The sequence below is a fragment of the Lolium rigidum genome, chromosome 7 (genome assembly GCF_022539505.1).
Source record: "Lolium rigidum isolate FL_2022 chromosome 7, APGP_CSIRO_Lrig_0.1, whole genome shotgun sequence".
In the NCBI taxonomy this organism is placed as follows: Eukaryota; Viridiplantae; Streptophyta; class Magnoliopsida; order Poales; family Poaceae; genus Lolium; species Lolium rigidum.
This window is the reverse complement of record NC_061514.1, coordinates 318275426-318290978: the sequence shown is the minus strand read 5'-3', so window position 1 is coordinate 318290978 and position 15553 is coordinate 318275426. Positions and strand designations below refer to the sequence as shown.

The 15553-nt window shown below is 48.6% G+C and overlaps 2 protein-coding genes across 3 annotated transcripts; both read right to left on the bottom strand.

Annotated features, from left to right (window-relative positions):
- Positions 1 to 409: 409 nt before the first annotated feature.
- LOC124674886 (galactinol synthase 2-like) lies at positions 410 to 2997 on the bottom strand. Its single transcript, XM_047210939.1, has 4 exons — positions 2597 to 2997; positions 2056 to 2517; positions 1784 to 1942; positions 410 to 792 (listed from the first exon to the last, which is right to left on the bottom strand). Exons 1-4 carry the CDS (start codon positions 2906 to 2908, stop codon positions 580 to 582), a joined length of 1146 nt encoding a protein of 381 aa, XP_047066895.1. The 5' UTR covers positions 2909 to 2997; the 3' UTR covers positions 410 to 579.
- An 8260-nt stretch (positions 2998 to 11257) lies between these two features.
- LOC124674884 (galactinol synthase 2-like) lies at positions 11258 to 12846 on the bottom strand. Of its 2 annotated transcripts, XM_047210938.1 has the most exons (3): positions 12447 to 12846; positions 11903 to 12364; positions 11258 to 11806 (listed from the first exon to the last, which is right to left on the bottom strand). In XM_047210938.1, the coding sequence occupies exons 1-3, from the start codon at positions 12756 to 12758 to the stop codon at positions 11594 to 11596; spliced, it is 987 nt and encodes a 328-aa protein (XP_047066894.1). In that variant the 5' UTR covers positions 12759 to 12846; the 3' UTR covers positions 11258 to 11593. The 2 variants fall into 2 exon arrangements, with proteins under 2 accessions (XP_047066894.1, XP_047066893.1); XM_047210937.1 differs by having other exon boundaries at positions 11258 to 12364.
- Between the last annotated feature and the right edge of the window lie 2707 nt (positions 12847 to 15553).

Below are 15553 nucleotides of genomic sequence, written 5' to 3'. Positions count from 1 at the left end.
TGGGGAGGATGGTGTTGCGGTCCGTGTGAGACCGCCGCCGTCTTTATAGCCGGAGGCCTGGCGGGAAACTTGGGCGGTCGCTCGCGCCAATGGCGTTTTCGCGCGCGCGGGAACCTTGGTGCGCGCGGGAACTTTCCCGCGCGTTCCACCGCCCACCATGGCTGTCCCGTCGAGGCCTGCCATGGCGCAGCGCCGCGCAAGGAAGACGAACCACGTGGCGTCTGTTTGGGTCGCCGCGTTGGGCGCAGCGTGCGACCCAAACGGACACGCGGACGTGGGGCGCTGTCCGCGTGTCCGGGCGGCGACCCAAACGGCCCAAAACGGACGGCCCAGCGCATCCGTTTGGGTCGCCCGGTTGGAGATGCCCTTAGACCAACCGTGTGCATGCCTGTACGTACTTGTCCTACTATTGCAAACAAAAACACACTGATATACTGATCGTAGATCTACAACACCAAAACCGTGTAGATCGATCTTTAATCGATAATACATACTGTATTATTCTAATCTGAAATATGACGCCTGATTGAGCGCCAACCAGCAGTGTACTTCAACGCCGCCATGAACGGCGCAACGAGCCTATGCGGCTGAGGGCGCTGGGAAGTACTTGACGGCGAGGGCCTCGGACAGAGCCGCACCAAGCGGGTCGGTGACGGTGACCTCGCCGGCGACGTCTCCCTTGAAGTTTAGGCTCTCGTCGTCGTAGATGTTCCACCACTTCTTCACCAGCATCTTGATGTCTTCACGGTCCATGTTCGCCTCCTTGCCCGTGAACCTCCATGGCTTCGAGCCCTGCACGTACGCACAGTGGAAACAATGATCCTAATCATAAAACTGAAGAACCGACAGAGAAAAATTCATGGCGGATTGTACGAAGACGTAAATTACCGCAGCGCAGTAGTGCACGGCCTTGACCTTCCCGAGCTCGACGTTCTCGGGGTGCCTCCACAGCATGGCCAGCACCAGGTTATGCACGTTCGAGATGGGCTTGTACACGTCCCTGAAGAACATGTTCAGGAAGTCCTGCTCGGCAAAGGGGGTCGGATCGGTGACGACGAGCTTCTTAAGGAGGGCCTTGGCGGTGACGAGGCTGGGCTCGTGCACGAACATGCCGGCGTTGAAGTAGAGCGGCGGCGGTGGCACGCCGAGGTCATGCTCCGGCCAGGCAACCCTGTCGGGGCACTGCTGACAGTAGCCGATCTTGTACTGCGGCGTGTGGCTCCATGTCTTCTCGCAGAAGCAGTCCTTGACGGCGTAGAAGCTGCCCGCCTCCAGGTCGAAGAGGTAATCTATAGGCATTATAAAAAGGAACGGAGGGAGTACTATATAGGGCATTTGACTGCACAACACAACGTCAAATAGCTGGGGAGAATTTCATACTAACTCGTGTTCCTAATTAAGTGATATAGTAAAAAGCAATGAAACATGTATTAACTGCATCACTTAATTTGAAATGGAGAAAATATTATATATATAAACTTAGGTTTCAACCATATAGTTAGAGCAACATGTGCATGCATGCACGTATTTACAAACTTGTCCTACTCTTGCAAACCAAAAATACACTAGCATACTGCTCGATAGATCTACAACACCAAAACGTGCAGATCTGTCCACATATTATTTCCTTTCGGCAAAAACCCTATATGCGGTAGATTGTAATCTTAATTATGACGCTTGATTGAGCGCCAACATGCCGTGTGCGTCAACGCCGGTCGGCATGCAAGGCACGGGTCTATGCGGCGGACGGCGCAGGGAAGTACTTGCCGGCCCAGGCCTCGGCGAGAGCCGCACCAAGCGGGTCGGTGACCTCGCCGCCGTCGGCGCCCTTGAAGTCTAGGCTCTCGTCGTTGTAGATGCCCCACCACTTGTTGACCAGCATCTTGATGTCCTCCCTGTCCATGTTCGCCTCCTCGCCGGTGAACCTCCAAGGCTTCGAACCCTGCAAGAATGGAATGGAAACATTTGATCATAATCATAAAAATTAAGATCAAACCTAGAGAGATAAATTCATGGCGGTTTGTACAAATAGATGGATTGACCACAGTCACTTACGGCAGCGCAGTAGTGCACGGCCTTAACCTTGCCGAGCTCCACGTTCTCGGGGTGCCTCCAGAGCATGGCCAGCACCAGATTGTAGACGTTCGGGATGGGCTTGTACACGTCGTTGAAGAACATGTTGAGAAAATCCTGCTCGGCGAAGGGGGTCGGGTCGGTGACGACGAGCTTCTCGAGGAGGGCCTTGGCAGTGGCGAGGCTGGGCTCGTGCACGAACATGCCGGCGTTGAAGTAGAGCGGCGGCGGTGGCACGCCGAGGTCGCTCTCCGTCCACGACACCCTGTCGGGGCACTGTTGGCAGTAGCCGATCTTGTACTGCGGCGTGTGGCTCCAGGTCTTCTCACAGAAGCAGTCCCTGACAGCGTAGAAACTGCCTGCCTCCAGGTCGAACAGGTGGTCGATGTTGTCGAACACCTGGATGTCCGCGTCCAGGTACACCATCCTCTTGTACTCAACAAACTACACCGCAATCAGTCAGTCAATCAATACCTAATGATCCAAGATGGAATAGAACAAGAGATCATAGACTAGAAAGTACCTCCCAGATGCGGAGCTTGGAGTAGTTGATGACATAGTACGCCATGGCGAACTGGGTCTGGCTCTCCGGCGGGTACACGGGCTCGATCTCGCGGACGACGCAGCCCTGGTCGACCAGCGTGCGGCGGTGGTCCTCGGGGACGTCGGGGAGCACGGCCACCACCAGCGGATAGGCCGACTTGACGGCGCGGAGGCCCTTGGCGAGGCCCACCACACCCTTCCAGTAGTCGCCGGAGCCGGCGAGGAACGTCACGTACGCGCCCTTGACCGGCGTCTCCTTGGCCGCAACACCCTTGAGCGCCATTGGAGCCATTGCTAGCTCGAGCGATCTCCTTCCTTCTTGCTTGGAGTGATCAGTGGATGGATGAGAGGAACTAGAGCCAAATTCTCGCGTGTTGTTGCTGTGCCTGTTGGTGTATGGGTTGCGCAGCTTGGTGGGCTTTATATAGGCGACGTACGGGATGCTTGGTAGCACGTCGTGTTCCTGGGGTGGGGGCCGAGTAGTTGGGATAAAATGGAAAGGTAATAAAATGAAATCTCGATTCGAATGACGACGATGGCTTATTACCCGGTCGTTGATTTTGATATTCCATTGTACTAACGCAACTTCCGTTTTTACTCTTGTGCGGATTAGCTAGGATTTTAGAGGCGATGTCCACTTCTGCCTTATTTCTCTCTTATACTGATGATAAGAGGTGATTTGGGTGTTAACTTGGAGGATAATTTGTTCTAGAATCAATCGGATGAGGATAATGGCTGTCCATTTTACCGCATGACTTGTCGCTTAATTGGTGGTATATTCTTCCGATATGCAGGGTATGTTCTACTGTATTAATTGGCAGAGTACATGAGCGACAATTGCGCAATTCTTCGGCTATCCTGATAATCCACATAATTGTCCAATTGAAGTTGGTCATTCCTTTTACTACTCCCTCCGTCCTAAAAATATAAGGCTTCTTTTTTAAACATAAGGCCAAAGGCCCAGCTTTAAATTAATAAAGCCAAAACGGCAGATACAGAGTGCAACAAGGCATACACAGCTTACAAACCAAAGAGAAAAGCACAAATGCTATTAACACTAAGGCCATCGTCTACCCGAGCAGCCACCAGAGGAAGAAACAAAGCTAGAAGGAAGCACCATCAGCGGAAGGAACGAGCTCGCCAGCTTCCAGAAGAGTGATTAGTGTCCAACTCATGGCCTCTGACTCCGAAGAGGGACCCTTCCCTCTCGCCCTGGTCCGAAGAGCGCCGCCGTCGGCGAGCAGAGAAGCTCTCCCAAGAGCAAACCATAGTAAGAACACCCAAAGAACATGGAAGTGGGCAAGTCGGCTACCACAACGAGAGCTCCCGACGAGCGCCGTCGGCCGCCTCGGCACCACCATGAGGAGGACGCAAGGCTGGCCGGGCGTCGGCGCACCACGAAGACCGGCAAACAAGAGCATCAACCTGGCCAAGCGCAGGGTTGACAAAGGAGAGAACGCACTGCCAAGCACCACCACGACCAACCGAAACCCGCCAACCACCCCTGCAAACCTCAGACGAAGCCTCCAGGAAGGGAACGCCATCGCAATGCCGCCAACGCCCACACGAGGAAAATAGGGTTTTCACCCCGGGCAGGGGTGTGGGTGGGGAAGAAACAAGGGATCTCAACGCTGCCTCAAAGGAGGAAACGGGCGCCGGGAGCGTCGCCGGCGTCGTGGCCACCGCCGCCCGCAGGTTTCCCCGGTCCTGAGCCTCCCGCCACCATCCGGCAAACCAGAGCAAGCAGATCTGGCCATGGGATGCAGGTTTCACCGGCCGGAAAAGGGGATCTTTCGGGGACAGGCACAGAGAGCTGGCGGCAGCTCCCCGGCCACACCAGACGCCCGCCACCCCTCCGCCGTCCGCACGACCAGAGAGGAGGGCAAGCACTCACAGCCACCGCTCGCCGCAGAGCCGACGCCGTCCACCAGATCAGGGCCGCCGCCCTGAGGTCCAGAGCCCCCTCCGAGGACGCCACCGGCAGCACCCTCCCTTACCTCCGGCTAGGCCAGAGGCCAGCCAACGGCGACGGAAGAGCCACCGAGCAGCCCCACCGGCCGCGGCGAACCCAGCGCGAAAATCCTCCACCTATCTTCCGCGCGGGGGGCGAGGGCCCAGATCCCCGCCGCCCCCTTCACCGGCGTCGTGGGCTTAGCCCGGCGGCGCCTCTAGGGGCGACGAGGAGGTAGAGGACGGCTGGGGGAGGCGGCGGCGCGACTAGGGTTTCGCCTCCCTGGTCGCCTGGAGGGGGCGACCCGAGAGGCGTGTGTCTCGTCCCCCTATTAATTCCCTCAATATAAGGCTTCTAAGGTTACTTAAAAGTCAAATCATACAAACTCTGGCCAAATATTTAGGAAAGATATCTATATCTACAAAATTGAATGAACACATTGAGAAAATATACTTTATATGATGAAACGTATTGATATTGATCTAGTATATATTGTAGATGTTTATATATTTTGATATAAACTTGGTCAAAGTTAGAAGATGTGGACTTTTCACTAACCTTAGACCCCTCACATTTTGGGACGGAGGGAGTACTAGAGGTGTAAAATCCAGACTTCCAAACCATTGAGGAGAAGACTTAGCTAGGATCAGATCTTAGATATGATGTATGAGAATAATTTTTTTTGCAAAGACAAAACATGTTCAATTTTTCTGAAAATAAATGACAACACACATCTGTGTTATATATGCAATGCCAAAAATTTGCAACTTCAAATTTGGCGTACACTTAGAGAGACAAAAAAGATGAATATGGGTGTGAATAGTATGAAATACTATTCAACCAGATGTGACACTATCCACAATAGAATTTGTCTTTTTTGTTTCTGCAAGTGTAGATCAGATTTTAAGATAAAATTTCTTTGAGTTGTAGATACAACCTATATGCATGTTGTTTATTATTTTCAGATTTGTTTTGCATTTTCTAAGTACGATTTCTCTAAGTTGGTCATATGATGCTACCTAATGGAGAGATCCTAAACAAGTCTCTCCCAAACCATTGACATGATGACACGCATAAATTCCTCTTCCTCGTTCCTTTTCTGTCTGATATCATCCACATGAATAAATCATAATCAGAGGATTATTCGTAAAATTATATGACAATCTGCTGTGATAGCCAAGGCCCAAGGGATTGATGTAATTTTGTGTGGTTCAGCTAGCTTAGCCTTTCAATGTGATCTATGTGGACGAAGATGTCGCGAGAAGATCACTTAATTAGAGAGGATGTGGTCAAACGGAACACCGATACTAGCTTGCGACTCCCATGTTATACTAGTAGCGCTAGATGCATCATCACTTGATAAGGATAATGTAATGAGCATGCATAAGAATTAGAATTACTGTTGTGACGATTGTCTAGCACGTCCGTGTGTGTACCCCTGCGTGGAACAATCAGACCGAATCCCCAACCAACTTTTGTCCGTACTCAACTGCTGTCTACTGAAGTGTTGGTCATGGCCGGTGCAGGAGCAGTTGCTGTGAATGTTTCGTTGGATAACGTACGTACGTGCTGTGACCGGTTATTTACTACGCCGCGAAAGCAACACGCACGTACGCGGCTTCCCCGTTGATCGAAAATACGACGTCACTCTCGGACTCTCTATCCAGTATGTATCCAGCAGCTTTCAGAAATTAATAAAATGAAAACGAAAACGAGTGTCGAGCGAGAAAGATTTGGACGGTGAGCACTGAAGTCACTGGCACGCACATGGCACTTGGCACCGAAGATTGGTACTCTCACGACATCCTGGGCCGGCTGGAAAACGGTGAGCAACTGGTCGGTAGTATGCAAATGCTGGGGCCACGCTCGCGACGGCGGCCTGCCTGGCCTCCGCCACCCTTCGCCGCTGCGTTCACAAGGAAAACGCCGAGAAGCCGACGGTCCTAGGTGATTGTTTGTGGGGCCGTCGGCACATAGCTCAGAAGTTTATGACTTGTAAATAACCGTCAGCGTAGCAAAGCTATCGGCGTAGCTATAACCATGCGGACAACCACCGTGGCATACCCTAACCATCGGCACCGCGATAGCTAGCCGATGGTTGATGTCGGTTCCACCTGATCGTCGGCACATATTTTAGCCACGTGGAACCGCGACGCACGAACTGGCAAGAACCAAACAACGTGAGTTGTGCCGACGGACATAGCTCATGCAGCTCAACTAGTTTCCATCTTTCCAAGTTTCCTCTTTTCTTTCCACTTGGTAAATTATGTTTGCAGTTGAATTTGTTTGTTGCATGATACTTCTACTTTCTTGTAATATCATTCGTTCCTTTTTATAATGCATATAGATTTTTAGCATTTGTTTCAGAATATAAGGTTATAGCTTGCTTTTTTTTCAATTACCCCCTCTACCGGTCAGCTCCCACACGACATGCATGAAAAAAATTCATACAACAGGGAAACAATTAATTGAGATTCCTAATGCATGACCCCAACGATTCCTTAGATTTAAGAAGCATTGTTTTTCTTTCCTTAATAGTAGAACCTGGCTGCACATATATGGAGAGTCAACCAGAGAGATTTGTGGGATTTGTTACGTTGATTTAGAAAGTTATCGATTTCTCTCATTTTACTCTGAACTCAAATCGTTAAGCCAAGGGGTTTTATGTAAAGAATACTCTTGCGCTAATTTCTGTGCCAAAAAACTATAGGCACTATAGAATGGAACGGAGAGAATCTTACGAAAACAGATTTGCATTAAAAAAAATCCATTGTTATTCCCCTGACTGCGACCCCCTTCACGTGCAGATGCGTTGAAACTTACGAAAGGTTCAAGACGTATAGGGGGGAACTCCCTATTCAGGCAAACCGGAGGGAATCTTGAGATAAGATGGGTCCATCCTTGTTACTACATATTCCTGTGAGCTAACCAAGCTCAAAGGAAGGCAAGAGTCCATTTCGAGACTGCAGTTGGGATCGGTTCAAAGGTGTAGACCTTACGGACAACGACTTAGGGTTTTGCTGGATCCAGCTCTTTGAAGGGTCGGAATCCCGCGAAAACTTGCGTGAGTTCCTATGGTATGTATAAAAGTGTGGTGGGACGTTGGTAGGTCAAATGTTTATGCCCCGGGTGTGACCCCTTCACGTGCACATGCGCTGCCACTTAGGAAAGGTTCAGACGTATAGCGGGAAACTCCTGCTTCGGGTCAACCAAAGGGAATCTTGAGATAACATGGGGCCATCCTTGTTACTACATGTTCCTATGACCTAACAAAGCTCAAAGGCAGCCAAGAGTTCCTTGGGAGACCGTCGTTGGGCTCGAGCCAAAGGTGTAGAGCTCGCGGTCAATGGCTTAGGGTTTCGATTAACCCGACTCTTCGGAGGGTCAGAATAACCCCAAAACTTGCGTGTGTGCTTATGTTATGAATGCAAGTGTAGTGGGAGGTTGATAGATCCAATGTTTATCCCTTGGCTATAACCCCCCTTCATGCGCACATGTTGTGATACTTAGGAAAGGTTTAGGACCTATAGGGGGAAACTTCTGCATCGGGTCAACCAGAGAGAATTTTGAGATAAGATGGGTCCATCCTTGTTACCACGTGTTCATATAATATAACCAAGCTCAAAGGAATGCAAGAGTCCATTGGGAAACCACCGTTGGGCTCGGGTCAAAGGTGTAGACCAGCGGTGACAAGAGATTAACTTGTCAATGCCTACAGATTATTGTAGACTGAGGGTTTCGTGGAAAGTAGAGGGCAAGTAGATCTCGAAGGTTTCAGCCGAAAAGGTGCTCGACTAAAGATTACGGTGGCTCTGTTGACAATAGATTTGATCCTTTCTTTCTCCCTCGGCTCCCCTTTATATAGGAGGTGGAGTCGAGGCTTTCCGTGTCGTACAAGTTACAAATTACAAGAGGCTTATGGGCCTTTCCTATATTGCTATTGTATTCCTATTACATCTCTATTTTCCTTATACAGAGTTCTTTGGCCTTCCGAGCTTCTCAACCTTTGGGTCCATGGGCTTATCCTCTTTTACAGATAACAGCACGCCTGCTAGACTTACATATGTCAGTAGCCCCCGAGATTTTGCTTGAATCGTAGAGTCGAGTAAAATCTCCATCATAAAAATCGCAGTATACTTTTACCATAACAATTATTTTACTCAGTGTCTATCTTGTTTACAGGGATATTCGTAAATGAGGCTGGGTCATCTGACAGATTAGGTACCAGTTAATTGCTCTTGTGGCAAACCTGCATAAACCTACTACAAGCTCGAGTCCCTGGACTCGAACCCGGGATACTGGCGTAATTCGATATGTGCCGCTTAAGGACTTATCATTATCGAACTCCAATTTCTATTTTATCGAGTACCCAACGCGTCCGTCAGGATTTTTCTTCACATATGTTGATGTGGGTAAAGTGGGAGAGCGCATTCAGGTGCGATGGCACGCCACACAGGACGGATCCTGGAGTCTTACCTTCGCACTCTTTTTTTGAGTAACGGCATTCAGAGTTATAACCGCGGCGGACACGCTCTGAGAATATTTTGTCGAATACCTTTATTCGGCTGATGGAATACCTCATTCCTTCGAGATGATATATTTATATCGAATAATATCTTGATCTCTCGATGAGAGTACATGACAAGTTATGTATAACTCGAAGATGTACGATAATTTCTTCGACTGCAGCTTTTTATATTGTCTTTGCACACTTTTCTCCTCTTTTTTTATTTTTTTTATTTTTCGGGTGCACGACCAGCGCTTCCGATGGGAGTAGCCCCCGAGGCTACAACCGAGTGTTTGTACTTGGTTGTAGGCTCAACTTCTCTTATCCATTCACTCTATTTTTTATCCTTTAATCGAACTTGTTGTTTCCTCCTTCTCTGTGTATTTCATCGGGTGCGCGACTAGCGCTCCCGATGGGAGTAGCCCCCGAGGCTACAGCCGAGTGTTTTCACTGGGTTGTAGGCTCATCTTATGTTACCTTACCACTTTATATTTTCATCCTTAGCTGTTATCATAAACTTTACTCAATGTTTCTGATAAGAGTAAATCTGGGTCGATTATTTTGTCTACTGGAGCTTGGTGTATCTGTGTGATCACTTCTTTGATCGTTGCTCCTGTGGTAATCCTCCCGATGATTTCCTCCGCTATTTCCTCGGAAGCTGGCCGAAACTTGGCCGGGACCATCGTAATCCGAAATGTTACGATAGCGTCGTCTATTTTGATTGTTGTTTCTATGGCGATCAGCCTCCGATGATCTTTGCCTCTTATTGTGGACAACATCCTCTCCGTCGGCCCAGCAATTTGCTATCTCCATAAGATCTGCTATTATTCTTGGGTTCGATCTTCCACAATCTACGATTAGGTCTCTCCTTCGGATTCCTGCAATGAACGCATCTATTGCTCTTTCATCAGACACATGCTCAGCCAAATATTTGATAATGCTCCAGCGCTGGATATACGCTGTTATCGTTTCGTCCGGTTTTTGCTTGGACGTCCTTAACTGCTCTATTGATGCTGGTTTTTTGCACATTGATCTGAAATTCTTCACGAACAAGTCCTCAAAAGTTTCCCAGCTGTCGATGGATCCTTCTGGTAGCTTCTTCATCCATGATCTTGCGGCTCCGCTGAGGTGAACTTGGATGCTTTGCATGGCTCTTGCTTTCATTCCACCCATCAGTTTTACTGTCTCCAGATAATCTACCAACCAGTCCTTTGGGTCTTGTAGCCCGTCGAACTTTTTATAGTTGTCGGGTAACTTGAAGCTGGACGGCACTCGGGTTTTTCGAACCCTTTGGGTAAAGCAAGGGAGCCTGCATGTGTCATCGTCGCTATCTTCTGGTGTACGTCGACGTTCTCGTGCTCTGGTTTCGCGATCTCTCTCCTCGTGTGCCATGTCCACTCGAGCTTGAGTTACATTGTTTCTTGCGTCAACCTCCCTTGGAGTGTCTCGCGGATCTCGCGTTGCTGCCACAGTTCATCGAGGACTATTTTGCCTTGGACTATTTCTTCGTAGAGTACTTTTGGGTTGCGGTGCTACCTCCCTTCCTACTAGTGCTGCCCCCATAACGCCTACACCTGTCATGGCCATATGATACAATGACTCACGAGGATCCCCTGACCGAGGTTTGGATGCCAGTATGAAAGCTTGTGCCGCCATGTATCCTGCCTCTAGAGTTTTTCGTATGATGTTTCCTCTTGTGTCTATTGACATAAACGACATGTCGAGGTTTTGAATCAGGTTTTCTCGTTCTCCTTCGGGTATATTTTCCAGTCTGGACCTTGCTCTCCTTCGGTGACCTTCTCCATTGTTTGCCGAGCTTCCTGAGTGTCGGCTCAGGTTGTTTCTGCGCTCGCTAGACGCGTCTGCCGTAGCTTTTCTTTCATCCAACTTTTGCCGCATCTTTTCTAACTTGCGCCCGATGCGCGCGAGTTTGTACTGGTATGCTTGCAAAGCTTCTGGTGTAACCTACATAGTCATCGGCTCCACTCCGCTCATGGCCCTGCCAGCCCTGTCCCTTGCTTCTTGTGGCAGCATGTTTGTTGTATCATATGGTTGCTATATTAATATAGTGGGGTGAAAGACTATTTCGAGAAGTGCTGCGGGGGAGCAAGTTCCCGTTCCAAACCAGGACAAAAAGGAATGGATGTTTGAGAAGGTCGGGTCATATTCAGGAGCCTGGTAACTAGGGGAAAAATAATCTTATTATACTAGGTTCCAAAATGTTTCGAACTTACAAGTACGTACGCAGCAGGTAGGTAGATCTCCATAGTGTTAGACCAACCGTGTGCATGCCTGTACGTATTTACAAACTTGTCCTAGTCTTGCAAACAAAAATAAACTGATATACTGATCGTAGATCTACAACACCAAAACCGTGTAGACCGATCATTTATCGATAATACATATTATTTCCTTTCGGCGAAATCCCTAATTGCAGTAGATTCTAATCTGAATTATGACGCCTGATTGAGCGCCAACAAGCAGTGTACTTCAACGCCGGCATGAACGCAGCAACGAGCCTATGCGGCTGAGGGCGCTGGGAAGTACTTGACGGCGAGGGCCTCGGACAGAGCCGCACCAAGCGGGTCGGTGACGGTGACCTCGCCGGCGACGTCTCCCTTGAAGTTTAGGCTCTCGTCGTCGTAGATGTTCCACCACTTCTTCACCAGCATCTTGATGTCTTCACGGTCCATGTTCGCCTCCTTGCCCGTGAACCTCCATGGCTTCGAGCCCTGCACGTACGCACAGTGGAAACAATGATCATAATCATAAAACTGAAGAACCGACAGAGAAAAAATCATGGCGGATTGTACGAAGACGTAAATTACCGCAGCGCAGTAGTGCACGGCCTTGACCTTCCCGAGCTCGACGTTCTCGGGGTGCCTCCACAGCATGGCCAGCACCAGGTTATGCACGTTCGAGATGGGCTTGTACACGTCCCTGAAGAACATGTTCAGGAAGTCCTGCTCAGCAAAGGGGGTCGGATCGGTGACGACGAGTTTCTTAAGGAGGGCCTTGGCGGTGGCGAGGCTGGGCTCGTGCACGAACATGCCGGCGTTGAAGTAGAGCGGCGGCGGTGGCACTCCGAGGTCGTGCTCCGGCCAGGCAACCCTGTCGGGGCACTGCTGGCAGTAGCCGATCTTGTACTGCGGCGTGTGGCTCCATGTCTTCTCGCAGAAGCAGTCCTTGACGGCGTAGAAGCTGCCGGCCTCCAGGTCGAAGAGGTAGTCGATGTTGTCGAACACCTGGATGTCGGCGTCCAGGTACACCATCTTCTCATACTCAACAAACTATACCACAACATAGCGTATGATCAACGTCAACATCGATCCAAGCAGGAATATAACAAGAGATCAAGCAGTAAAGGTATACCTCCCAGATGCGGAGCTTGGAGTAGTTGATCACGTAGTAGGCCATGGCGAATTGGGTCTGGCTCTCTGGCGGGTACACGGGCTCGATCTCGCGGACGACGCAGCCCTGGTCGACCAGCGTGCGGCGGTGATCCTCTGGGACGTCGGGGAGCACGGCCACCACCAGCGGGTACACCGACTTGACGGCACGGAGGCCCTTGGCAAGGCCGACCACGCCCTTCCAGTAGTCGCCGGAGCCGGCAAGGAACGTCACGTACGCTCCCTTAGCCTGCGCCTTCTTCGCCGCAACACCCTTGACCGCCATCGGAGCCATTGCTCTACCGATCTCCTTCCTTCTTGCTGGCAACGATGGATGGATGAGAGAGAGTTTAAATCGAATCCTAGCTTGTGTGTTTGTTGGTGTGCGTTTTGGTGTGTTGGTGCAGCAGCTAGCCGGGGCTTTATATAGGCGACTGGCCAGGGTACTACGTGGAATGTCGGTTGGGAAGAAATGGAAAGTTAATAAAAAGCGGAAATGTCGATCGGAATGTCGGAGATGACTTTCCTCAAGTGATTAGACTGTTGTTTTGTTTATTATCTAAGAAGATTTACACCGTTGATTTGTTTATCTAAGAAGATTTACTCCGTTGATTTTGATTTCCATTTTAAAGCCTCTGTTTTTACTCCTGGGCGGATTTGCAGGGATTGAGATTTACTGACCGAATTGCCTTGATGTCCTGTCTTATTTGAGGAGTATATTCTCTTTGTCCATGGTATAAACTCTACGATATTAATTGGCATGTAGTGCTAGCACATATGGAGGGGCATGCAAGAGAGAATCACGCGATTTTGGCTTATCCAGATATGATCATGATCCAAATGTTTATCATCAGTTTATTAGTTGCTGAATTAAGGTGGAGAAATAAATAAAAAAAACAAGGGAGCCCCACCGAGGTAGGTACTTGGGCCGACCGACCGACCTCACGAGCCTTTCCTTTTCTGTCTGATCAACCAGCTGCATCGATTAATCATAATCAGAAATTTATGTGATAGCCAAGAGGGATGTACATGGTTCAGCTGTAGTTTTCTAGCGTTGGCCAATAGAACATGGCGATATAGTTAGCAGAGAACATGGCGAGATAGCTAGCTGTCCTAGTAGTTGATGTTCTACTCCATAGCTAGTATCATGCAATGCATGCATGAAAAATGCTGATGTGTCGCATCAATTAATGATGAAAGAGATGATAGTAGTATCATAGGTAGATACTATATCATAGCACGTAGAACTAGAAAAATTAATTTCAAACAAATCTTGTACTTATGTTTGTATTGAGATTCTACAAATCAATAAATATTGTAAGCTTATGATACTAGTACATGAGGCTGCTCATAGTGCGGAGTAACTTAGACTAGTAACATATGCCATGTTACTTGTCTAGGTTACTACCTTCATAGTGGGTAGTAATTTATATGTGGTGTCATGCGTTGTGTCATTTATTATGTTGTAGACTCATTTTGTCTTGGGGTGTGTGATGTTATGGTAACATACTACCTCCGTCCCGGTTTACAGGGCCTACGCGTATCCCAAGATCGTCAATTTGACCAATATAATATAAATTTTACACTATAAAAATTATGCCATTACAAAGTATAACATCTAAACTTTCTAATGATATATATTTTGTAGTATATATCTTGTGTTATGTTGGTTAAATTAGCAACCTAGAAATACGTGCAAGACCTGTAAACCGGGACGGAGGGAGTAGCTAGTTACCACCTCACTCTCTTTCTTCATTTATTCGCATGCCATGTCACCAAAATGTCTTGAGATGTGTGATGTTACTAGCTATGTTACTCCCACTATGAGCAGTCTGATACTATGCATTGTGAAGATAATATCATACGCTAGTATCATATGCATGATACTACCATATGGTACTTCCCATTGTGGCTAGTCTAAAGGGAAGTATGCATGATCAAGTATTATATTATAATCATCGCAATTTTTTATCATATTACAAGGATAATATAGTACTAGGTCAAACCAAATGGAATGAGCTAGCATGCATGAGAACTGTAGATACTATTGTTATCCAGGGTAAAGTAAAAGTAGCGCGTGGCGGCGTGCACGTACATGTGCTACGTGTAACTGTCTAAGCCGAGTGTCAACGAAACTCGTTTACGCGTGCCTTCGTGGAAAGGACCAGTTGGACCAGGTTCCCAACGAACTCGTTGTACGTACGTGCTCGCTGTCACAAAATATTACAGTAGGAGTAGTAGAATTTTCTTTTGTGTGCCTATTCAACTGCTGACTTTATTTTTTGATCTGGAACTGCTGACTATTGATTATGGCCGGTGCAGCAGCGGTTGGCGCGACTGTTTTTCCTTGTGGATAACGTACGTGGTGTGACTGGTTATTTACTACACCGCGCGCGAAAACAACACGACAGTACCTACGCGTCAATGTCTCTGTCTCTCTATCGAGTATCCATCAGTTTAAATTTAAGAAAAACGAGTGTTGAGCGAGAAAGGTTTGGACGGTGAGAAGTTCTGTCCAGTCCATGCATGGCAGCGAGGGAGAAGCTGAGGTAGGCTTGTCTGGGTCCGTTTGTTGCTCGGCCGGTTAGCTCGCACACAACACGACGAGGTGCAGGTGTTTCCTTGACTGGCCAGCTCGTGGGAAGTCTGTACGTTTTCGAGGCCTATCGCCTCGTGGTCGTGGCCGGCGCGTGCGCGTGTGCCGCCCCGTCCAGGGAAGTAGATAGACGCCGGACTGTGCTGGCAACGAAACTCCTCGTCTGTCAATCCTGCAGGAATAGCATCAGCATGCTGGCCAGTCTAGACATACAGGCATGCTCCTCATATCCTCGTCTACTCCGTATACATAAACTTGTATCGACGAATGCAACTGAATAATAATCAACTTTCAAAAAAATTACCAGAAAAGATTGGCAGGCAAAACCCCAATGGGTCTGGTTCAACTATCAGTAGGCTGTCAGTGTCAGCGCTATCACAGAACTCCCCTTACCAGCAGCGACTGCACGTTCTGTATATTCCTTTATCAAAATTGAGAAGAAGAAAAAAACAAAGAGGCAAAACCCTCAGCCCCAAAGGGCATTACATTTTCGT